Here is a 25487-nt window from a genome sequence, read left to right on the forward strand (position 1 = left end):
GGTTAAGGTTCAGGCCATTCATGATTGGATTAAGCCCACATCCGTGAAGAGCCTTCAGAAATTTTTGGGTTTTGCAAATTTTTATCGCCGTTTCATTGCTAATTTTTCCAGCGTGGTTAAACCCTTGACTGATTTGACGAAGAAGGGCGCTGATGTGGCGAATTGGTCCCCTGCGGCTGTCTCTGCCTTTCAGGAACTTAAAGGTTGTTTTACTTCTGCTCCAGTGTTGCGTCAACCGGATGTTTCTCTTCCGTTTCAGGTTGAGGTTGACGCTTCTGAGATTGGGGCAGGGGCTGTTTTGTCTCAGAGGGATCCTGTTGGTTCCTTAATGAAACCGTGTGCCTTCTTTTCCCGTAAGTTTTCGCCTGCTGAACGCAATTATGATGTCGGCAATCGGGAGTTGTTGGCTATGAAGTGGGCATTTGAGGAATGGCGACATTGGCTTGAGGGTGCTAAGCACCGTATTGTGGTCTTGACCGATCATAAGAATCTGATTTACCTCGAGTCTGCCAAATGGTTGAATCCTAGACAGGCTCGATGGTCCTTTTTTTTTTTGTTTTGATTTCGTGGTCTCGTACCTTCCGGGTTCTAAGAATATTAAGGCTGATGCCCTCTCTAGGAGTTTTTTGCCTGATTCTCCTGAGGTCTTGGAACCGGTCGGTATTCTGAAAGAAGGGGTGGTCCTTTCTGCCATTTCTCCTGATTTACGACGGGTTCTTCAGGAATTTCAGGCTGACCGTTGTCCTGTGGGGAAACTGTTTGTTCCTGACAGATGGACTAGTAAAGTGATTTCTGAGGTTCACTGTTCCGTGTTGGCTGATCATCCTGGCATTTTTGGTACCAGAGATTTGGTTGGTAGGTCCTTTTGGTGGCCTTCTTTGTCGCGTGATGTGCGTTCTTTTGTGCAGTCTTGTGGGACTTGTGCGCGGGCCAAGCCTTGTTGCTCCCGTACTAGTGGGTTGCTTTTGCCTTTGCCGGTCCCTGAGAGGCCCTGGACGCATATTTCTATGGATTTTATTTCCGATCTTCCTGTTTCCCAGAGGATGTCGGTTATCTGGGTTGTTTGTGACCGATTCTCTAAGATGGTTCATTTGGTGCCTTTGCCTAATTTGCCTTCTTCTTCTGATTTGGTTCCGTTGTTTTTTCAGCATGTGGTCCGTTTGCATGGTATTCCGGAGAATATTGTGTCCGACAGAGGTTCCCAGTTTGTTTCTAGGTTTTGGCGGGCCTTTTGTGCCAAGCTGGGCATTGATTTGTCTTTTTCTTCTGCATTTCATCCTCAGACAAACGGCCAGACCGAGCGAACTAATCAGACTTTGGAGACTTATTTGAGATGCTTTGTGTCTGCTGATCAGGCTGATTGGGTGGCTTTTTTGCCATTGGCCGAGTTTGCCCTTAATAATCGGGCTAGTTCGGCTACTTTGGTTTTGCCTTTCTTTTGTAATTTTGGTTTTCATTCTTGTTTTCCTTCTGGGCAGGTTGAGCCATCTGACTGTCCTGGTGTGGATTCTGTGTTTGACAGGTTGCAGCAGATTTGGGCTCATGTGATGGACAATTTGGTGTTGTCTCAGGAGGAGGCTCAACGTTTTGCTAACCGTTGTCGGTGTGTTGGTTCCCGGCTTCGGGTTGGGGATCTGGTTTGGTTGTCTTCCCGTCATGTTCCTATGAAGGTCTCTTCTCCTAAGTTTAAGCCTCGGTTTATTGGTCCTTATAGGATTTCTGAGATTATTAATCCGGTGTCTTTTCGACTGGCGCTTCCGGCCTCTTTTGCTATCCATAATGTCTTCCATAGATCTTTGTTGCGGAAATATGTGGAGCCCGTGGTTCCCTCTGTTGATCCTCCGGCCCCTGTGTTGGTTGATGGGGAGTTGGAATATGTTGTTGAGAAGATTTTGGATTCCCGTTTTTCGAGGCGGAGGCTTCAGTACCTTGTCAAATGGAAGGGTTATGACCAGGAGGATAATTCTTGGGTTTTTGCCTCTGATGTCCATGCTGCTGATTTGGTCCGTGCCTTTCATCTGGCTCATCCTGATCGTCCTGGAGGTCCTGGTGAGGGTTCGGTGACCCCTCCTCAAGGGAGGGGTACTGTTGTGAATTCTGCTCTTGGGTTCCCTCCAGTGGTTGTAGCTGGGAATGCAGTTGTCTCCGTGTCACAGTCCTGGCCAGGTGTATCTGCTAATTGCTGTTCTGACTGGGATATTTAAGTGTGCAGGATTCATTAGCCCTGGCCAGTTGTCAATGTTTCTCTGGAAGTATTGGATCTCTGCCTGGCCTCACCTGCTTAGCTGCCAGTTCTGCAAAGATAAGTGTCTGTTTCTTTTTCTGAAGCACACTTGCTGTGTGCTTATTTTCAGTGCTGATCTTTTGTTTCTATTTGCTCCAGCTTTGACTGTGTCAGTTGCTTTTCTCAGTCTGGTTGGATTCTCTGGAGTTGCAGTTATACTCTCCACATCTTTAGTTAGGTGGTGGAGTTTTGTATTTTCTGCTGTGGATATTTTTGTAGTATTTTTATGCTGACCGCTTAGTATCCTGTCCTGTCCTTTTCTATTTAGCTAGAAGTGGCCTCCTTTGCTAAGCCTGTTTTCTGCCTGTGTGTGTCTTTTCCTCTCCAACTCACAGTCATTATTTGTGGGGGGCTGCCTATCCTTTGGGGGTCTACTCTGAGGCAAGATAGTTTTCCTATTTCCATCTTTAGGGGTATTTAGTTCTCCGCCTGTGTCGAGGTGTCTAGGTTTTGTTAGGCACACCCCACGGCTACTTCTAGTGCGGTGTTAAGATCAGGGTTTGCGGTCCGTATAGTTACCAACTACTCCAGAGAAAGTTTTCATGCTGCTCCAAGGCCACCTGATCATAACAATCGACTCCACACCCTTGAAACAAGGGTATTTTACTCAAGTCGTCCGAAGGTTACATCTTCAGGTAGGGGCCATGCATTCTGAAGTAATAGACTGTTGTGTGCTGGAGGGTCTGCCCTCTCCTGTGGTTCTTGTACTTCCTTGGTTTTCTCTGCACAACCCTGTGGTAGATTGGCAGACTCAGGAAGTGATAAAGTGGAGTGAATATTGTCAAGGACACTGCTTGGGTACCCGGCTTGCAAGGGTGGATACCCAGTCAGTACCTAAATAGCTTTCTGACTTTGGGGATGTGTTCTCGGAGCAGGGGTGCCAAAAACTTCCTCCCCATTATTCTTATGACTGCGCCATTAATCTTGTTCCTGGGGCAAAGCTGCAAAAGAGCAAACTATATGATATATCTGGTCGAGAGAGGCAAGCCATGAAGGACTATATCGCGGAAAGTTTGGCAAAGGATCATATCAGACCAGCCTCATCCCCCATTGCTGCAGGGTATTTCTTTATAAAGAAGAAAGATGGAGGGTTACACCCCCTACCTAGATTTCCACGAACTCCATCAGAACACGGTCCAGGATCCATATCCGCTCCCTCTCATCCCGAACCTCTTTAATCAGCTTGCAGAAACAAAATAGTTTTGAAGACTGGACCTCAGGGGGGTATATAATCTCATTCACATTAAAAAAGGGAATTAATGGGAAAATAGCACTCAAAACACATGAGGGACACTATGAGAACCTTGTGATTCCATTTTTGTTGACGAATGCTCCCGCTGTCTTTCATCACTTTGTAAATTACATCTTTAGTCATCTGGTAGGAAGATTTGTGGTTATCTATCTTGATGACATATTAATTTATTCACCTGACCTTGAGTCACATCAGGTACATGTCAGGCAGGTCTTACAGATACTCAGGGACAATAAATTATTTGTCCAACCAGAGAAATTAATGTTTCTGGTTGAGGAGATCCCTTTTCTGGGGTATGTGTGGAGTCATCCACCAGTTTTCGTATGGATCTGGCGAAAGTCCAGGCAGTACTGGATTGGGATCGTCCTGAAGATTTGAAGGCGTTACAAAGGTTTTTGGGTTTTGCCAACTACTACCGTAAGTTCATCAAAAACTTTTCAGTAGTGGCCAAACCTCTGACCGAAAAGTCTGTCCCCTTCCCGGTCATATCCAAGTAGTGCCATCCAACCAGGGAGTCATTTGATACCTAGAAGGAGTATTTTGGATCAGCGCTGATTCTCATACAGCCTGACTTCACTCAGCATTTTATTGTAGAAGTTGACACGCCTGAAGTGGAGGTGGGGGCTGTATTGTCGCAGTGTATGTCTCCTGGTAAATGGCATCCATGTGCATACTTTTCTGTCATCTCTGGATTGAAGTTATGACATTGGTAACAGGGAACTCTTGGCAATCAAGTGGGCCTTTTGCAGAGTGGCGTCATTTTCTTAAGGGGGCAGTTCATCAAGTTATGGTAATCACAGATCATAAGAATCTCGTATATCTAGTATCTTCGAAACGTCTAACGCCTTGGAAGGCAAGATGGGCGTTGCTCTTCATCAGGTTTAACTTGTTTGAAACATATAAGCCAGGGAACAAGAACATTAAGGTGGATGCCTTATCTCGTTGTTTTCCTAGGGGTGGAGATAATTGTGAACCGGGTCCTATCCTACAAAATGGGGTGGCTATTGCGTCTATATGCTCCGATCTTGAGAAAGAGGTTGTTGAGGCTCAGGGAGATGACCCTGCTGCCTGTCCGTTAGGGAAACTGTACTTGTGAATCTCCGTGAGCGAGTTCTTAGTGAACATCATGATTCGGTCTTGGCCGGATATCCTGGTAATAAAGCCACCACAGATCATTTTACTCAGCGTTTTTGGTGGTCATGGGTACATCAGGATGTCTAGGAGCATGTAGCTGCCTGCAGTGCCTGTGCGCGTTCTAAAACCTCTGATACTTGTCCATCTGGGTCTCTCCAACCATTATCAATTCAAAGTAGACCTTGGACTTACTTATTGGTCGATTTGTTTTTTTTTATAAGATTGTAAAATTACATGGAATCCCTACCGATATGTTTCTGATCAGTGGGTGCAATTTATTTTCAAATTTTGGAGGGCGTTTTTGCACTCGTTTGGGAGATCCATCTGTCGTTCTCGTCAGCATTTTACCCGCAGTCTAATGGGCAAACTGAACGGGTTAACCAGAATCTTGAGACTTATCTTAGGTGTTTTTTGTGTCTGAGAATCAGGAGGATTGGGTTACTTACTTACCCCTAGCTGAATTCGCGGTAAATAATCGTTGTCATGAGTCTACCAATAAACAGGCTCTCCATGCATGTGCTGTGACTGTCACACAGCCGCGACACATGCAGCTGTGGCGCCGATCAGCTGATCAGCCGGCGCGATCCAGGAAGCCGGGTTCCCTCTGCAGCTTATTCGGCAAGCGTTATAGTTTGCTGAATAAGAGGGAACCCAAACAAATTCACTCAACTCTACTGGTAAGTCCCCGTTTTTTGGGGCATGCAGGTTTCCTCCTCCGTTCAGCTCATTTAATAGGAATCGTTTTTCTGGAAGACCTGAACGATTTTCATCATCATTTAAGTCTGTGTGGCAAGGGGTTCTTGATAATTTGTGTAAGATGGGATCCAAATATAAGAGTGTGGCTGATTGGAGACATTTGGTGGGTCCGGGCCTGTGTGGTGGTGACTTGGTGTGGTTGTCCTCTAGGAACATTAAGCATCTTGGCAACGGGGTCCCAGGTTCATCAGTCCTTATAAGATTGTGACCGTCGTCAATCCTGTAGCATTCCACCTTACTTTGCTGCCTAGCTTTAGGATTCATAATGTGTTTCCTCGATCTATACTCAAAAAAAAACCTTGAGACCTCTGTACCAACACTGCTACTACCATCTCGCTTAGTTTGTCGGTCGCTTCAGTATCTAGCACACTGAAAGGGATACGGTCCTGAAGAGAGGATGTGGGTACCATCATCTGACATCCATATGGCCAGGCTGATCTGGTCTTTTCACCTGGCAACCCTGATAAGCCATTTTCTGAGGTCCCTCGTAGAAAGGGGGGGCTGGCACTCATTGTCAGAGCTATTTTATGCTGCATGGCTGGAGGTTGTTAGTGGTTGTTATTGGAGAAGGCGTCTGGTGGATATATCTATGACTGTTGCTAGGTTTTGGGTGTGATAATTCCATTTCTTCTCCTACTTTGGTTTTACCCATCCTCCATTCCCTGGTGTATACCTCTGTTATTTGTGTGAGTATATTTGTATGTTTGGTATTTTTTGTTTCCCATGTTCGTATTACCTTGTTAGTCTGATTGGTGTATTGGGTGGGGGAAGGGTACAGCCATGACGGCGGAATAAGGAGCTAAGGCAAGGTATGTAGGGACGGAGAAGGAGCCCCTAGTACCGGGACACTGGTGCCGGTTTACCCCTCCAATTAAGGCTGCGTAGTACGTGGTGGGCAGGATACGTGACGGTGAAGGCAGGGGATTCCACACCCCTGAGTGACACAACATTTACCGTTTCCAGCTGCACAATACGTTTATTGTTAGGATCAGTGATGGTTTATGGGACTCCTTGTCTGAGTGACACTAAGTGCAGTAAACATATATCCATTCCATGCAGACGGTCGAGCTCAGCCGCTAATCGCCAGAAAAATCAACTCACAGATCAATTACACGACCAGACAGAAGGGTTTCCAGCAGATTCAGAGAGCGCTGTGTTATAACTGCATAGACACCATGAACAACGGGTAATATCATAGAGGGAGGGGAAACCCAAATGTATGAAAACATTAAACCGTGTTATTAAGTAACTGATTGAGTCAGTGACATGGAAAACAAAGCGGCATCCTGGGGATCATCCGTCTTCCCATCCACTAATTATACTCAGTGATCTAAATATATAAGGGTATAATGTGCATATGGTCCTCAACCTCAAAATTGTGCCATGGTGCAAGAATTTTGTAATTTTTACTGATCCTGAGTTACATCCTATATTATACTGCAGAGCTGCACTCACTATTCTGCTGGAGGAGCCTACAGTAAAGGAGACTTTATGTACAGACTCACATTTTTTTTCTAGGCTGTGCTTCTAAAATACAAGGGGACAGTTAGATTCCTCACTTTAGATGAAAGAAAGATGTCCATTGAAAAAAAAAAAACACATAATAAACTTCAGAGCAGCATTCACAAGTCTACAGGGCTCCTATGACAAAGGGCTATACTGAGCAGTGCTCCATAGAACATATAGCCGCAGCACTGTCTGTCTGTGTTGTGTATTCTGAAGCCAAATCTTAAATCTTTGCCACAAAAAATTGCATCCTTCTGACTTTCTATCCATACAATAGATGAGAATGAAATATAAGTTAAATACATTTAATTCCTCACTGGTGCAATTTATCATCCATTGAGTATGCTATTACACAGGGATCCACCAACAGCACTAGATCTGCATTACAGAAACTAATACCCAGCCTGCCGCTCACTGACCATGGAGTCCTCGTGGGGTGGATACAAAGTGTAAGATCTGTATACGTCCTTATTACGCTTCTGCATAAAACAAGATCATATAAAAGTTCATCATGTCTGACTCCTTGTAACATAGTTGTTAATGGACAAGGAGGGGGAGAGGAGGGAGATGCAGTTGCAGCATCGCTCTGACAGGATGTGAGAGGGGAAGAAGGAGCAGACATGGAAACGTCTGACCATCTGATCGGATCTGGTGCCATCCGCCCTCCCCATTGTAGGTTCTTTTAACAATTGTGACCATTTTAATAACTGCTCAGTTTAGATCGGTACCTTTATCAGCGCGTCCAGCTCCTGTGGAGTGACACATGAATGAGCCTGCAGGAAATCCAGCTTCTCTTGGGCTATCGTGCTCTTTTGGCTGCTTTCGAAAGGCTGTTCAAGAGCCCGGAAGACGAGGCCGCCACTGACCAAATAAACCACCACCACCACAAAGATTGCCAAGACTGTCTTCCACTTCATGACGGAGCGTAGACCTCTGGAGGTGTTGTCCATCGTGGTGACCATTGTCGTCCGGGAACATACTGACATTCTAGGGGTCGGCGTGGGACTAGTGTGATGCCCGTTTGGCTTCGGATCAGATGGGGGCACAGGTAGAGGGGCAGGCGTGGGCACGGTTGATGGTACAGCCACTGCAAGAAAAATACAAGAATGATTGGTGACAGTTCCACAAGTCTGATACGTTTATTGGGGATGTGGACTCCTGGTCCGGACCCATCGCTATTACATAAAATGAGGACCCACATCAAGATTCCCTGGGTTTTGGTGACCCCGTCATAAAGTAACCTGAAAAATCATGAACCCCTACTGTCTCCAGACGGTCCTGCTGGTTAGTATGAAAATGATCACAATGAGCGTCCATCCATCCACTCACTTGTATTTAGTGGACAGGTGATTATTTAGAAGCTGAAATCTGCCAGTATAAATGAGCCTTTAGCCTCACCCCAGTAATGGCTGATATCAGGGAGTAATAGGTTGTATTTACTTTCCCTGTAAATAAGCATCAGATAGGGTAGTGTCCCTTTAAGAAGTCATGGCTTTGACTGCAAAGAGACAGAAACCAGTGCAGCAGATGCGGCTGCCGATCCCTACAGACGAGCTCATCGCTCCCACATCCAGGACATGATGTTCTCGTCTCTTCCTGCTCATTACTAATCTTCATGAAATGTTTATCAGTCACAGGCGTGATGTACACAACCGTCCGGTGAGATGATCATAGAGCAGTCAGTACTCTCACCTGACAGCGTCCAAACAGTAGCTATATAATGGAGATATACAGGTGCATCTCACAAAATTAGATCATCAAAAAGTTAATTTATTTCAGTTCTTCAATACAAAAAGTGAAACTCAGATTATATAGAGTCATTACAGAGTGATCTATGTCAAGTGTTTATTTCTGTTAATGTTGATGATTATGGCTTACAGCCAATGAAAACCCAAAAGTCATTATCTCAGTAAATTAGAATACTTTATAATACCAGCTTGAAAAATGACTTTAAAATCCGAAATGTTGGCCTACTGAAATGTATGTTCAGTAACTGTACTGAATACTTGGTCGGAGATCCTTTTACATCAATTACTGCATCAATGCGGCGTGGCATGGAGGCGATCAGCCTGTGGCACTGCTGAGGTGTTATGGAAGCCCAGGTTGCTTTGATAGCAGCCCTCAGCTCCTCTGCATTTCCTGGTAGACGGCTGCGCTGAGTTTGGTCTTGATAAAACACAATGTACCTACACCAGCAGATGACATGGCTTCCCAAACCATCACTGATTGTGGAAACTTCACACTAGACCTCAAGCAGCTTGGATTGTGGCCTCTCCACTCTTCCTCCAGACCCTGGGACCTTGATTTCCAAGGTCTACTGTGAATTTTCCACAATCAGTGATGGTTTGGGAGCCATGCCATCTGCTGGTGTAGGTCCACTGTGTTTTATCAAGACCAAAGTCAGCGCAGCTGTCTACCAGGAAATTTTAGAGCACTTCATGCTTCCCTCTGCTGACAAGCTTTTTGGAGATGGAAATGTCATTCTCCAGCAGGACTTGGCACCTGTCTACACTGCCAAAAGTACCAATACCTGGTTTACAAACAACAGTATCACTGTGCTTGATTGTCAGCAAACTCACCTGACCTTAACCCCATAGAGAATCTATGGGGTATTGTCAAGATGAGAGACTCCAGACCCAACAATGCAGATGAGCTGAAGGCTCCTATCAAAGCAACCTGGGCTTCCATAACACCTCAGCAGTGCCACAGGCTGATCGCCTCCATGCCACGCCGCATTGATGGGGCGAGATCCTCCATAACCTTCCTTTATCAATGTTTCCAGGTACACTTACACACTAGGGCGGTCAGACCAAATCTGGATTTACATTGTTTTTCTTCATTTATTTAAAAATGTACGCATTCTAATTTGGAAGCATTCTTACTTTGCAATTGATGCAAAACGAGCCCCGACCAAGTATTGAGTGCAGTTACTGAACATACATTTCAGTAGGCCAACATTTTGGATTTTAAAATCATTTTTCAAGCTGGTGTTATAAAGTATTCTAATTTACTGAGATAATGACTTTTGGGTTTTCATTGGCAGTAAGCCATAATCATCAACATTAACAGAAATAAACATGGGAAATAGATCAATCTGTTTGTAATGACTCCATATAATATATGAGTTTCACTTTTTGTATTGAAGAACTGAAATAAATTAACTTTTTTGATGAAATTCTAATTTTGTGAGAAGCACTTGTATATGCACGGTGCATGCTCTACTAATGTCAGTAATGTGATCATTAATAATAGAATGGTAATCCATTATCTGGCCAAATAGATCCCTGATCTCTCATCATCCCGTCTATCACATGAAGTGATAGAAGGGTCTGCACAAGCCTCATAGACAGGAAATCTGGGGTCAGGTCTCCAAGATGTTTGGCACAATCTCCTGCCGAGATCCTCCATAACCTTCCTTTATCAATGTTTCCAGGTACACTTACACACTAGGGTGGTCACACCAACTCTGGATTTACATTGTTTTTCTTCATTTATTTAAAAATGTACGCATTCTAACTTGGAAGCATTCTTACTTTGCAACATTTTCCACACCGTGCTTAAATCATTAAGATCTCACCTCTGTATAGCGCTCACACACATTAACATCTCTAATTGAAGAAGAAATCTTGTGGACAATTCAGTGACTTTTCAATCTTTTTAATGATCTCCCTCCTCTAAAGAAGAACTTGTATGGTAAAGAAGGCGACTGACACAGTGTAACAGATCACATTCCTTTCTTCACAAGTAGCGACCTCCGGTCCTAAGAGCCCTATGCCAATCATAATGTCCCTGGCGAGCCGTCCACCACTATATACCCATCCTGCTCTGACCTTCTCTGCTACCCATAATCTGTCCTAGGAGACTTTCCCAGAAAGCAAAATGTAATTCCTCCATGATAAACAGCCCTAAATAGAAGCCCTTACCTGCACACAGTGGCCCCCGCCTTGTAGTTATAGAGATGGGTAGCAAATGTGCGAGGGTTAATCTGCAGGATTGGAACTGAATTAATGTATATTCACCTGACCTAATACATGTCAACATGAAGCCTCTGAGCTCCGGGACTCGTCTACATCACAGAACCAAACCTTAGAGCACCAGGGACCACGCTAGTGTTACCAGACGACGATCTGCAGGGAGCAAGACCGTGATCTCATTGCTGGATACACAACAAACACAACCGCACGATACCAGACTGCATCATACCGCAGCTCCAAGACAAAACCCTTGTATAGAGGGCAGTATTATAATACTTATATTCTTGTACATAGGGGCAGTGTTATAGTAGTTATATTCTTGTACATAGGGGCAGTATTATAGTAGTTATATTCTTGTACATAGGAGCAGTATTATAGTAGTTATATTCTTGTACATAGGAGCAGTATTATAGTAGTTATATTCTTGTACATAGGAGCAGTATTATAGTAGTTATATTCTTGTACATAGGAGCAGTATTATAGTAGTTATATTCCTGTACATAGGGACAGTATTATAGTAGTTATATTCTTGTACATAGGGGCAGTGTTATAGTAGTTATATTCTTGTACATAGGAGCAGTATTATAGTAGTTATATTCTTGTACATAGGAGCAGTATTATAGTAGTTATATTCTTGTACATAGGGACAATATTATAGTAGTTATATTCCTGTACATAGGGACAGTATTATAGTAGTTATATTCTTGTACATAGGGGCAGTGTTATAGTAGTTATATTCTTGTACATAGGGGCAGTATTATAGTAGTTATATTCTTGTACATAGGAGCAGTATTATAGTAGTTATATTCTTGTACATAGGGACAGTATTATAGTAGTTATATTCTTGTACATAGGGACAATATTATAGTAGTTATATTCCTGTACATAGGGACAGTATTATAGTAGTTATATTCTTGTACATAGGGGCAGTATTATAGTAGTTATATTCTTATACATAATGGCAGTATTATAGTGGTTATATTCTTGTACATAGTAGCAGTATTATAGTAATTATATTCTTGTACATAGAAGGCAGTATTATAGTAGTTATATTCTTGTACATAGTAGCAGTATTATAGTAGTTATATTCTTGCACATAGGGGCAGTATTATAGTAATAATATTCTTGTACATAGGAGGCAGTATTATAGTAATTATATTCTTGTATATAGGGGGCAGTATTATAGTAGTTATATTCTTGTACATAGGGGCAGTATTATAATAGTTATATTCTTGTACATAGGAGCAGTATTATAGTAGCTATATTCTTGTACGTAGGGGGCAGTATATAGTAGTTATATTCTTGTACATAGGAGGCAGTATTATAGTAATTATATTCTTGTACATAGGGGGCAGTATTATAGTAGTTATATTCTTGTACATAGGAGCAGTATTATGCTAGTTATATTCCTGTACATAGGGGCAGTATTATAGGATTTATATTCTTGTACATAGGGGCAGTATTATAGTAGTTACAGTTAGGGCCAGAAATATTTGGACAGTGACACAAGTTTTGTTATTTTAGCTGTTTACAAAAACATGTTCAGAAATACAATTATATATATAATATGGGCTGAAAGTGCACACTCCCAGCTGCAATATGATAGTTTCCACATCCAAATCGGAGAAAGGGTTTAGGAATCATAGCTCTGTAATGCATAGCGTCCTCTTTTTCAAGGGACCAAAAGTAATTGGACAATGGACTCTAAGGGCTGCAATTAACTCTGAAGGCGTCTCCCTCGTTAACCTGTAATCAATGAAGTAGTTAAAAGGTCAGGGGTGGATTCCAGGTGTGTGGTTTTGCATTTGGAAGCTGTTGCTCTGAGCAGACAACATGCGGTCAAAGGAACTCTCAATTGAGGTGAAGCAGAACATCCTGAGGCTGAAAAAAAAGAAAAAATCCATCAAAGAGATAGCAGACATGCTTGGAGTAGCAAAATCAACAGTTGGGTACATTCTGAGAAAAAAGGAATTGACTGGTGAGCTTGGGAACTCAAAAAGGCCTGGGCGTCCACGGATGACAACAGTGGTGGATGATCGCCGCATACTTAATTGGGGGAAGAAGAACCCGTTCACAACATCAACTGAAGTCCAGAACACTCTCAGTGAAGTAGGTGTATCTGTCTCTAAGTCAACAGTAAAGAGAAGACTCCATGACAGTAAATACAAAGGGTTCACATCTAGATGCAAACCATTCATCAATACCAAAAATAGACAGGCCAGAGTTAAATTTGTAGAAAAACACCTCAAGAAGCCAGCTCAGTTCTGGAAAAGTATTCTATGGACAGATGAGACAAAGATCAACCTGTACCAGAATGATGGGAAGAAAAAAGTTTGGAGAAGAAAGGGAACGGCACATGATCCAAGGCACACCACATCCTCTGTAAAACATGGTGGAGGCAACGTGATGGCATGGGCATGCATGGCTTTCAATGGCACTGGGTCACTTGTGTTTATTGATGACATAAGAGCAGACAAGAGTAGCCGGATGAATTCTGAAGTGTACCGGGATATACTTTCAGCCCAGATTCAGCCAAATGCTGCAAAGTTGATTGGACGGCGCTTCATAGTACAGATGGACAATGACCCCAAGCATGCAGCCAAAGCTACCCAGGAGTTCATGAGTGCCAAAAAGTGGAACATTCTGCAATGGCCAAGTCAATCTCCAGATCTAAACCCAATTGAGCATGCATTTCACTTGCTCAAATCCAGACTTAAGACGGAAAGACCCACAAACAAGCAAGACCTGAAGGCTGCGACTGTAAAGGCCTGGCAAAGCATTAAGAAGGAGGAAACCCAGCGTTTGGTGATGTCCATGGGTTCCAGACTTAAGGCAGTGATTGCCTCCAAAGGATTTGCAACAAAATATTGAAAATAAAAATATTTTGTTTGGGTTATGTTTATTTGTCCAATTACTTTTGACCTCCTAAAATGTGGAGTGTTTGTAAAGAAATGTGTACAATTCCTACATTTTCTATCAGATATTTTTGTTCAACCCTTCAAATTAAACGTTACAATCTGCACTTGAATTCTGTTGTAGAGGTTTCATTTCAAATCCAATGTGGTGGCATGCAGAGCCCAACTCGCGAAAATTGTGTCACTGTCCAAATATTTCTGGCCCTAACTGTATATTCTTGTACATAGGGGCAGTATTATAGTAGTTATATTCTTGTACATAGGAGCAGTAATTATATTCTTGTACATAGGAGCAGTATTATAGTAGTTATATTCTTGTACATAGGGGCAGTATTATAGTAGTTATATTTTTGTACATAGGGAGCAGTATTATAGTAGTTATATTCTTGTACATAGGGGCAGTATTATAGTAGTTATATTTTTGTACATAGGGAGCAGTATTATAGTAGTTATATTCTTGTGCATAAGGGACAGTATTATAGTAGTTATATTCTTGTACATAGGAGCAGTGTTATAGTAGTTATATTCTTGTACATAGGGAGCAGTATTATAGTAGTTATATCTTCCCTAGGACATGACTAAGAATATGTTGCAGTCTGTCTCCAGCAATGCATTTTCGGTCTCACCATAAGGATGGTATTAATCTTTTGCAAATGCTGCAGTTTTTCCATATGGCTTTCATCTTCCATCATTAATTATGGATAATTCTGGATTGGAAAATGCACAGAACAAGCAAGAAAATTCTAGATAACTCAGCTTCATTCTCTCACAGAAACTCATTACTGGTAAAATCAATCCAATAATAAGTTTATAAACCTCAACTGTAAATTCAGTTTGTGAAGCAGCTTTTAAAAACCTCACACATCGGCCGCGCTACGGTAAAGTGAACTCCACATAACTAAAACCGTCCAAGAAGGTTTTTCCTGAATGTTAATATCTGACTATTAACTGCCACATGAGTCCAGGGCAAAATGCTGCATTATCCAGCGCTCCATTTTATCTTGTTCTGGTCCCTTTTTTCGAGGACTGATGACCAAGGATGGCAGGGACTGATAACTTACTTCTCTGGTTTTACATACATTCCCTCCTCCAGACTTTTCTAGAAAGCTGCAGCTTTTGAGCATCTGCCCATTTCCCCTCCGTCAGATATTGGGGTCAATAACCGATCTATGGAGTCCTTCAATCACATCACTGAGAAGAACAATCAAACTACAAAAGTAAGAATCAAAACCAGAAAGAATCCAAAATATCAGACTTGTTATTGAGCTTTGTTACATTCTTCAACATCGAAATTGCAAGAAGCGATGGAAACGTGGAGACGTCTCTGATCTGCAAATGATGGAAAAATGAAAAGAACAATTTCATGACATCTGGTTTTATCCATTTCGGAGTCTGATCCCCATACAGAAATCTGGGCAACCCCGGCCTCGGCTGCTGTCACTGAGGTCATTAATGGTCGTCTGAGGAAGGTTCTGCCACTGATTGTAGAAAGCATCCATATATGCTGCCGGAAGCTCCTGTGTGCTCCTGTGTAATCACCAACTAGTGACATCCTCGGTATGCTCGATGGAGACCAATCTGGAGATGCTGAAGCCATGGTGGTACGCTGGGGTTTGTCATGTGGAAAATGAAATGGCCTCACCGCCACCACCAAATAAATGTAACATCTAGCTTAGTGCGCCTGGAATGAAGATGAGAGGGGTCTGAGTACCCTACATCACAACCAAAATCCTGGATTTAAGGTTGGTGTGATATTCCTTCGTGAAGCCTTTTCATGGAGTGAGCCCACGCGGTCTCCACAACAATCTCTGGCCATCATTGCATCCATGACAAAAGTGGGACAGACCTCCCAGTTCCCCTCTGGAAACCACATTGGCAATGCCATGAAGAGGCCATCACGAGGGAGCATCAAACTGCTCCTACTCCCTGGATTATGGTTCGGTGGCATAATGTACGGTGCACTAACAACTCGGCGCTACCTTGAAAAAATGGACGCATCATGTCCAAATCAAAGTATCCAAGGACAGGTTTCATTTTTTTTCACACTGCAACCCCCATATTGCACTACTGTGAGCACCTGCGTGGCCTAAACCTGCACCCGTGGCTGTAGTGTCTCTGGACTTGTCTCGATCAGGAACGTCACTGGTGGATGATTACACAGGAGCTGCCGGCAGCGTCTCTGGACTTGTCTCCATCAGGGACGTCGCTGGTCGGTGATTACACTGGAGCTGCTGGCAGCGTCTCTGGACTTGTCTCCATCAGGGACGTCATTGATCGGTGATTACCGGTGATTACACAGGAGCTGCCAGCAGCGTCTCTGGTCTTATCTCCATCAGAGACGTCATTGATCGGTGATTACACAGGAGCTGCCGGAAGCGTCTCTGGACTTGTCTCCATCAGGGACGACACTGGTCGGTGGTTACACAGGAGCTTCCGGCAGCGTCTCTGGACTTGTCTCCATCGGAGACGTCATTGATCGGTGATTACACAGGAGCTGCTGGCAACGGATGCTGATGATTTGTTCAATTAGCGGCAGAACATTCCTTAGAGGACCATTGATAACCGCAGTGACAGCAGTCGAGGCTGGAGGTGCCGGGATTACTGCACGTGGCTTCAGAATGAAGAAATCCAGAGGAATTGGAAAGTTTTTCAACATTTTCAAATCAGTAACATCTCCATCCTGTGATTTCCATCTTTCACCACTTCCTCAATGTAGAGGGTATATCTGGTGCTTTATATAGAGATCTGCAGACCATCGTTCCTCTCCCCCTGACAGACCCATAGTGATGTTCTGCAGATGATTACACCACTTCATCCTGGCAGACGCCTGTTGTTTCTTCTGCGCAGGTTTAGTTTTGGCTCCTCTTGAGATCATTATAAGTAGTCTTGACCATATAAGTTCCTGTGATGTCATCCGAATCCCCTCCCCCATACTCACAGTGACACCCGAATAGTGGCATCCTATAGCGGTCCGTCAATAAGGATCCAGTCTATGGGCGCGTCCTCTGCACCATAGTGATTCACAGGAGTTGTAATCCGCACTCGGGCATCAGCACCGGGATGTGATTTGCTTCTGGGCAGCGACAGCTTTTGCTGGGTATGAATTTAGCCATGGTTAATTAATGCATTTGGGCTACTAAAATAGCAAGACCAGCCCAGGGATGAATATTTTATCAGGACATGGAGTACAATGGCTCCGGAGAACACAAACACTTACAATGAGCCTGTAACAACCCGTGGCCTTTGCCGCTCACTGCCCTACATCAGGGAAGTGTCTCTGACCGATCCCAACCACAGAGCCACCAGGGGGGCATCTCTACGGTGACCCGTGCCACAGGTGACATGACCTGGGCGAGGGAGAGGAGTAACAACCCAGCTCTATGTAACTCTGTGGGACCCCAATTACCAGCATTTGAGGGAAGCGGATGCAAAGTTCTGAACACTTCCATTGTACGTCGTGCTCCTCTAGTCAGCCCTGTGCTAGTCCGGTGTCTTCATCTGGAACGACCGGAGTTTCCTTCCATGAATATGGAGGCGCTGATCTGCAGCACTCAGAGATCTGCTTTACAGCGGCAATGTGCACCATAGGCAGCAATAGACATGATCTGACTCATTGGCTTTTATATTAGCATGTTGTGGGCATACTCCGTGTCCTGTGCAGAGGGCATTGTGAAGAGAGGGAGGAGGTGAGCTGTGACATAACACATTGTGGTCGCTGGATCAGATCTTATTTATTATATATGCAGCGCCCCAGAGATCTGGTCGTTGCAGTATGACCCTCTGCCACTAAGGGGAGTGATGGTACGTCTGATGGCACTGAAGGAATTCTACTGACCAGGTATCACCAGCACACGTTACACTTCACACTCCGGCGACTAGGGGGAGCAAAAGGCTTTATTTATTGGGCCCCTCCTCACACTGGTAAAACTAGGGGTTGGATAGAAAGTTAGTCAGAAGCTGACTGGGTTGGATTCAGGCAACATCCCGTGGCAGGGGGTGTTGCAGGGAGAAGACACAGGGGGTCCCTGTCAGGCGTGGGAACCTGGCAGGTGCCTAGCGAACAGAGCAGAACGTAACGGAGCCGTGCCTGCACCTCCTTGAGGCGGTATCCTAAGAAAGAGACAAGAAAGGAAGGATATTGTGGAACAGTGTAAACGAGATCAAGCAAAAAGGAGTACCAGTAGGAGTCGTGCTGTGAGACCGAGGCAACATCCTACTGAGGCGCCTAGCCGGTGGCCGGAACACCGTGGGAGTAACTGACTTCAGGCCTTACTTCAAACTCCGCAGGACAGTTAATTATAGGTTGGCTGTCTACCTTAAATTTCCTAAGAAGACATAGGGAGCAACAGTGGGAGAGGGGCGTCTCTAGGGTCCCGGAAGACCTCCAGGCCTTCCCGTCATACGGGTGCGTCCTAGCCAAAACATACTGGGGGACGAGAAACTAGCAACATCTGGAACTAAAGAGAGAGAGAGAGCTGTAAAGAACGAACGAAACGAGAACAGTAGTTGTGAGGACTATTCCGAATGCTCAGCAGGGTAGCACTACAACACACAGGCGCTATTGGTAGGCAACGATTTCCACCTGCAAAGTGAATTCTGGAAGTGCCCATCGGACCGGCCGGTCTCAGATAGCCCTGTTAAACGTGCTCTGGATTGAGGATCCTGAAGTCTTCAGTAAAGAGGTAAAGAGACTGCAACCTTGTTTCCTCGTTATTGCCTGCACCTCGCATCATCACCATCTACCTTACTGGGAAGCCCTGGGGACATACTTCACCTGTGGGAAGGTATACCATCCAGCTGCCATTCCATCACCCCAGCGGACCCCACAGCAGCGTCGGTCACCCTGACCGAACACCACAGGTGGCGTCACGAACCCTTGACAGACGCCCCTTAGCAGGGTCGCGGACCGGGTGTAGCCACCGTGGCAGCCTCCGAACCGAACCACTGAGGCCCGGTACCGAGAACGCGTGGCCCTGTGTCTGGGGGCGCTCCATATACATAGTTAACTTTCATTGTAATCCTACCTGACATGATAATGAGACCACTGAAAAGTCACTTATACAGAAAAGGGAGCCCTAGTCTAATATTAAGATTAGTCTGAAAAATGGCAAGATTTCAGAGTTGTTTTTCATTTATATTATGGAAATATTAGCTTGTAAACGTTATATACTGATTGCCACCCTGGGTAACAGATTCTGCTTTGCATGATGTTGCCCAAACATGTAATGACGCACAGCTCTGCTCTCCTACCCGGTGACACAGATCCCACTGCTGGCACCTACTGTGATGTCCAGAACCTGGGTGATGGAGCAGAGCTGTGTCATTACATACACCTCTCTGCGTGATCCATAAATGCAGAGCATGTAGTGTCGTATGTACCGCTTTCCTCCCCGCACAGTGATCGCCGGCAGTGAGGTCTGCATGACCTGGTGACAACCCCTGGCCAGCTTTCATACATCCTATATGGGGAGAGAGGAGAAGGCTCCTGCTGTACTCCCCTGTCCTCCCTCTTTGTCACGGGGCTACCGCGACAGAGAGGTTCCAGAGAACCGCAACGCTCAGACAGTGAACAGAAGCTCTTCTCCTGTATTTTGACCTGGCTGCTTTGTGCCAGCAGTGCAGGAGTTAACCTTCTTGCTGAGTTGCTGTGAGCTGGGTCTCTCAGCTGAAATGGATTTTGTAATCTCCTCCTCTATATAGACCCAGCCTGGACTACAGCTATTGTCAATGATCAGTTCTGCTGCCTGGCTTGGAGGTTGAAGGAGCGTAGTGTTGGAGCTTGGAGGTTTATTTACAGAGATTGGTGTCTGCTGTTTTGGTTGCATGTTAAACCTGTTTTCCTTCCTTAATAATAATAATCTTTATTTTTATATAGCGCTAACATATTCCGCAGCGCTTTACAAGTTGCACACATTATCATCACTGTCCACGTTGGGGCTCACATTCTAAACTCCCTATCAGTATGTCTTTGGAATGTGGGAGGAAACCGGAGTACCCGGAGGAAACCCACGCAAACACGGAGAGAACATACAAACTCTTTGCAGATGTTGTCCTTGGTGGGGTTTGAACCCAGGACTCCAGCGCTGCAAGGCTGCTGTGCTAATCACTGCGCCACCGTGCTGCCCTAGTTTATTCCTTCTCTTCCCATCTCCGTGTTTCCTCTGTGGTTGTGTGAGCATTTGGTGAGTTTGAGACTTTTAGTTACCTTGTCTGTATACCCTGTTTATTGTTGTATTTATACACTAGTGCAATCCACCTCCCTAGGGGGGCCACTGATAGGGCCTGCACAGGAGACAGGGATACGCTGGTGGCTCAGGCCTCCTAACCATCATAGGTACCCTTGAGATAAGGGAAAGCCAGGGCCCCATTATAGTGGCAGGGACAGGTGCGGGTCCCAGTACGCCATCCTGCCCTTATCGCCGTTATCGGCGTGATACTCTTCTTACGGACTCCCGTGTCCTGGATCACCCCCTCACTTCTCAGGGGCCAGGAGCCTAGAGGAGACCAATTGGGCATTGAATGTGTGGTGCCCCCGGGTCCTGGTCATCACAGTAGCATTGCTTTCCTCACGGGGAGAGTGATGTTACGATTGAAGGGATAACTGTAACCAGGTACCACAAACATGCAACATATTCACACTCCAGGCCACCAGGGGGAGCTTTTGATCCTATTTACTAGGTGACTCCTCATATAAATATATATAACTGGTAGTCTGTAGGGAAAGTCAGTCAGTTCTTGCCAGGAAACAGACTGGACCAGTCTGAGGCAGAGGAGAGTTTACGGAGCTGCGTAGCCGCAGCGCAGCAGTTTCTGGAAAGAGACATTCAGAAAGCCGAATTGATTGCAGTGAACGTGCAGGAGAGCAAAGCACAGGAGAGGATATCAGGGGGAGACCAGCCCTGAGCAGGCTGCCTCCTTCTTAGGCGCAGAGACCGGTAGCCAGAACACCGAGGTTGTGAGGACCTCTATGACTTACATCAGAGACCGGCAGGACAGCTGAACTCCAAGTTATCTGTCCGACCTAATACCCAGGAGGCACGGTGACATCCTTAGAGGCTGGGGCGTGCTAGAGTCCCTATAAACCGCCTCAAGTCACCAGTCATATGGGTTATGTCCTATCCTACCCGGGGGACAGAGAGAGAGAGAACAACTGTGAGGACCTTATGTGAAGCCATAGGCAGTAAGGGACTACACCACCACGGCACTAGAGGAAGGCTACTGATTTCCACCTGGATAAGGGGACTCCTAACTTGCCTCCAAGCCGGCCGGACCCTGCCTGCCCTGTGATCTGGTGCCCTGGACTGTGGCTGCCTGAAGTCTTCAGAAAACAAGGTAAAGAGACTGTAAACCTGTGTCCTCATTCTTTACTGCGCCATTCACCATCTTTCATCTACACACTGGGAAGCGCTGGGGACATACTTCACCTGTGGGAAGTTATACCATCTAGCTGCCATAACATCACCCCAGAGGACCCCTTAAAGCAGCGTCGGTCCCCATTGACCGAATACCACAGGTGGCGTCACAAACACAAACTTTATTCCCTTTAACCCCTTTACCCCCAAGGGTGGTTTGCACGTTAATGACCGGGCCAATTTTTACAATTCTGACCACTGTCCCTTTATGAGGTTATAACTCTGGAACGCTTCAACGGATCCCAGTGAATCTGACATTGTTTTCTCGTGACATATTGTACTTCATGACAATGGTAAAAATTCTTTGATAGTACCTGCGTTTATTTGTGAAAAAAACGGAAATTTGGCGAAAATTATGAAAATTTCGCAATTTTCCAACTTTGAATTTTTATGCAATTAAATCACAGATATATGTCACACAAAATACTTAATAAGTAACATTTCCCACATGTCTACTTTACATCAGCACAATTTTGGAACCAAAATTTTTTTTTGTTAGGGAGTTATAAGGGTGAAAATTTGACCAGCAATTTCTCATTTCTACAACACCATTTTTTTTTAGGGACCACATCTCATTTGAAGTCATTTTGAGGGGTCTATATGATAGAAAATACCCAAGTGTGACACCATTCTAAAAACTACACCCCTCAAGGTGCTTAAAACCACATTCAAGAAGTTTATTAACCCTTCTGGTGCTTCACAAGAATTTTTTGAATGTTTAAATAAAAATGAACATTTAACTTTTTTTCACAAAAAATTTAATTCAGCTCCAATTTGTTTTATTTTACCAAGGGTAACAGGAGAAAATGGACCGCAATCATTGTTGTACAATTTGTCCTGAGTACGCCAATACCCCACATGTGGGGGTAAACCACTGTTTGGGCGCATGGCACAGCTCGGAAGCGAAGGAGCGCCATTTGACTTTTCAATGCAAAATTGACAGGAATTGAGATGGGACACCATGTTTCGTTTGGAGAGCCCCTGATGTGCCTAAACATTGAAACCCCCCACAAGTGACACCATTTTGGAAAGTAGACCCCCTAAGGAACTTATCTAGAGGTGTGGTGAGCACTTTGACCCACCCAGTGCTTCACAGAAGTTTATAATGCAGAACCGTAAAAATAAAAAAATCATATTTTTTCACAAAAATTATCTTTTCGCCCCCAATTTTTTATTTTTCCAAGGGTAAGAGAAGAAATTGGACCCCAATAGTTGTTGTACAATTTGTCCTGAGTGCGCTGATACCCCATATGTGGGGGTAAACCACTGTTTGGGCGGATGGGAGAGCTCGGAAAGGAAGGAGCGCCGTTTGACTTTTCAATGCAAAATTGACAGGAATTGAGATGAGACGCCATGTTGCGTTTGCAGAGCCCCTAATGTACCTAAATAGTAGAAACCACTCACAAGTGACACCATTTTGGAAAGTAGACCCCCTAAGGAACTTATCTAGATGTGTGGTGAGCGCTTTGACCCACCAAGGGCTTCACAGAGGTTTATAATGGAGAGCCGTAAAAATAAAACAAAAATTTTTTCCCACAAAAATTATTTTTTAGCCCCCAGTTTTGTATTTTCCCGAGGGTAACAGGAGAAATTGGACCCAAAAATGTGTTGTCCAATTTGTCCTGAGTGCGCTGATACCCCATATGTGGGGGGAAACCACTGTTTGGGCGCATGGGAGGGCTCGGAAGGGAAGGAGTGCCATTTGAATGCAGACTTAGATGGAATGGTCTGCAGGCGTCACATTGCGTTTGCAGAGCCCCTAATGTACCTAAACAGTAGAAACCCCCCACAAGTGACACCATTTTGGAAAGTAGACCCCCTAAGGAACTTATCTAGATGTGTGGTGAGCGCTTTGACCCACCAAGGGCTTCACAGAGGTTTATAATGGAGAGCCGTAAAAATAAAACAAAATTTTTTTCCCACAAAAATTATTTTTTAGCCCCCAGTTTTGTATTTTCCCGAGGGTAACAGGAGAAATTGGACCCAAAAATGTGTTGTCCAATTTGTCCTGAGTGCGCTGATACCCCATATGTGGGGGGAAACCACTGTTTGGGCGCATGGGAGGGCTCGGAAGGGAAGGAGTGCCATTTGAATGCAGACTTAGATGGAATGGTCTGCAGGCGTCACATTGCGTTTGCAGAGCCCCTAATGTACCTAAACAGTAGAAACCCCCCACAAGTGACCCCATATTGGAAACTAGACCCCCCCGGGAACTTATCTAGATGTGTTGTGAGAACTTTGAACCCCAAGTGTTTCACTACAGTTTATAACGCAGAGCCGTAAAAATAAAAAATCTTTTTTTTCCCACAAAAATTATTTTTTAGCCCCCAGTTTTGTATTTTCCCAAGGGTAACAGGAGAAATTGGACCCCAACAGTTGTTGTCCTATTTGTCCTGAGTACGCTGATACCCCATATGTTGGGGTAAACCCCTGTTTGGGCACACGGGTGAGCTCGGAAGGAAAGAAGCACTGTTTTACTTTTTCAACGCAGAATTGGCTGGAATTGAGATCGGACGCCATGTCGCTTTTGGAGAGCCCCTGATGTGCCTAAACAGTGGAAACCCCCCAATTATAACTGAAACCCTAATCCAAACACTCCCCTAACCCTAATTCCAACGGTAACCCTAACCACACCTCTAACCCTGACACACCCTTAACCCTAATCCCAACCCTATTCCCAACTGTAAATGTAATCTAAACCCTAACTGTAACTTTAGCCCCAACCCTAACTGTAGCCCTAACCCTAGCCCTAACCCTAGCCCTAACCCTAGCCCCAACCCTAACCCTAGCCCTAGCCCTAACCCTAGCCCTAACCCTAGCCCTAACCCTAGCCCTAACCCTAGCCCTAACCCTAACCCTAGCCCTAACCCTAGCCCTAACCCTAACCCTAACCCTAGCCCTAACCCTAGCCCTAACCCTAGCCCTAACCCTAGCCCTAACCCTAACACTAGCCCTAACCCTAGCCCTAACCCTAGCCCTAACCCTAGCCCTAATGGGAAAATGGAAATAAATACATTTTTTTATTTTTCCCTAACTAAGGGGGTGATGAAGGGGGGTTTGATTTACTTTTATAGCGGGTTTTTTAGCGGATTTTTATGATTGGCAGCCGTCACACACTGAAAGACGCTTTTTATTGCAAAAAATATTTTTTGCGTTACCACATTTTGAGAGCTATAATTTTTCCATATTTTGGTCCACACAGTCATGTGAGGTCTTGTTTTTTACGCGACGAGTTGACGTTTTTATTGGTAACATTTTCGGGCACGTGACATTTTTTGATCGCTTTTTATTCCGATTTTTGTGAGACAGAATGACCAAAAACCAGCTATTCATGAATTTCTTTTGGGGGAGGCGTTTATACCGTTCCGCGTTTGGTAAAATTGATAAAGCAGTTTTATTCTTCGGGTCAGTACGATTACAGCGACATCTCATTTATATCATTTTTTTATGTTTTGGCGCTTTTATACGATAAAAACTATTTTATAGAAAAAATAATTATTTTGGCATCACTTTATTCTCAGGACTATAACTTTTTCATTTTTTTGCTGATGATGCTGTATGGTGGCTCGTTTTTTGCGGGACAAGATGACGCTTTCAGCGGTACCATGGTTGTTTATATCTGTCTTTTTGATCACGTGTTATTCCACTTTTTGTTCGGCGGTATGATAATAAAGCGTCGTTTTTTGCCTCGTTTTTTTTTTTTTTTTCTTACGGTGTTTACTGAAGGGGTTGACTAGTGTGCCAGTTTTATAGGGCGAGTCGATACGGACGCGGCGATACTAAATATGTGTACTTTTATTGTTTTTTTTTTTTTTTATTTAGATGAAGAAATGTATTTATGGGAATATTTTTTTTTTTTTTTCATTATTTAGGAATATTTTTTTTTTATTTTTTTTACACATTTGGAAAATTTTTTTTTTACTTTTTTACTTTGTCCCAGGGGGGGACATCACAGATCAGTGATCTGACAGTTTGCACAGCACTCTGTCAGATCACTGATCTGACATGCAGCGCTGCAGCCTTCACAGTGCCTGCTCTGAGCAGGCTCTGTGAAGCCACCTCCCTCCCTGCAGGACCCGGATCCGCGGCCATCTTGGATCCGGGACCTGGAGCAGGGAGGGAGGGCGGCAAGACCCTCGCAGCAACGCGATTACATCGCGTTGCTGCGGGGGTCTCAGGGAAGCCCGCAGGGAGCCCCCCTCCCTGCGCGGTGCTTCCCTGCACCGCCGGCACATCGCGATCATCTTTGATCGC

General features: G+C 44.6%; 1 protein-coding gene across 2 annotated transcripts in view; it reads right to left on the reverse strand.

Annotated features, from left to right (window-relative positions):
- KCNK10 (potassium two pore domain channel subfamily K member 10) overlaps positions 1–25487 on the reverse strand; it is an 83352-nt gene that overhangs the window by 40224 nt on the left and 17641 nt on the right. For both annotated transcript variants that reach the window (XM_069736417.1, XM_069736412.1), the window contains one exon: positions 7661–8019. In XM_069736417.1, the coding sequence (XP_069592518.1) occupies positions 7661–8019 (359 nt within the window). The remainder of the gene's footprint in view (positions 1–7660; positions 8020–25487) is intronic.

The sequence above is a fragment of the Ranitomeya imitator genome, chromosome 1 (genome assembly GCF_032444005.1).
Source record: "Ranitomeya imitator isolate aRanImi1 chromosome 1, aRanImi1.pri, whole genome shotgun sequence".
NCBI lineage: Eukaryota > Metazoa > Chordata > Amphibia > Anura > Dendrobatidae > Ranitomeya > Ranitomeya imitator.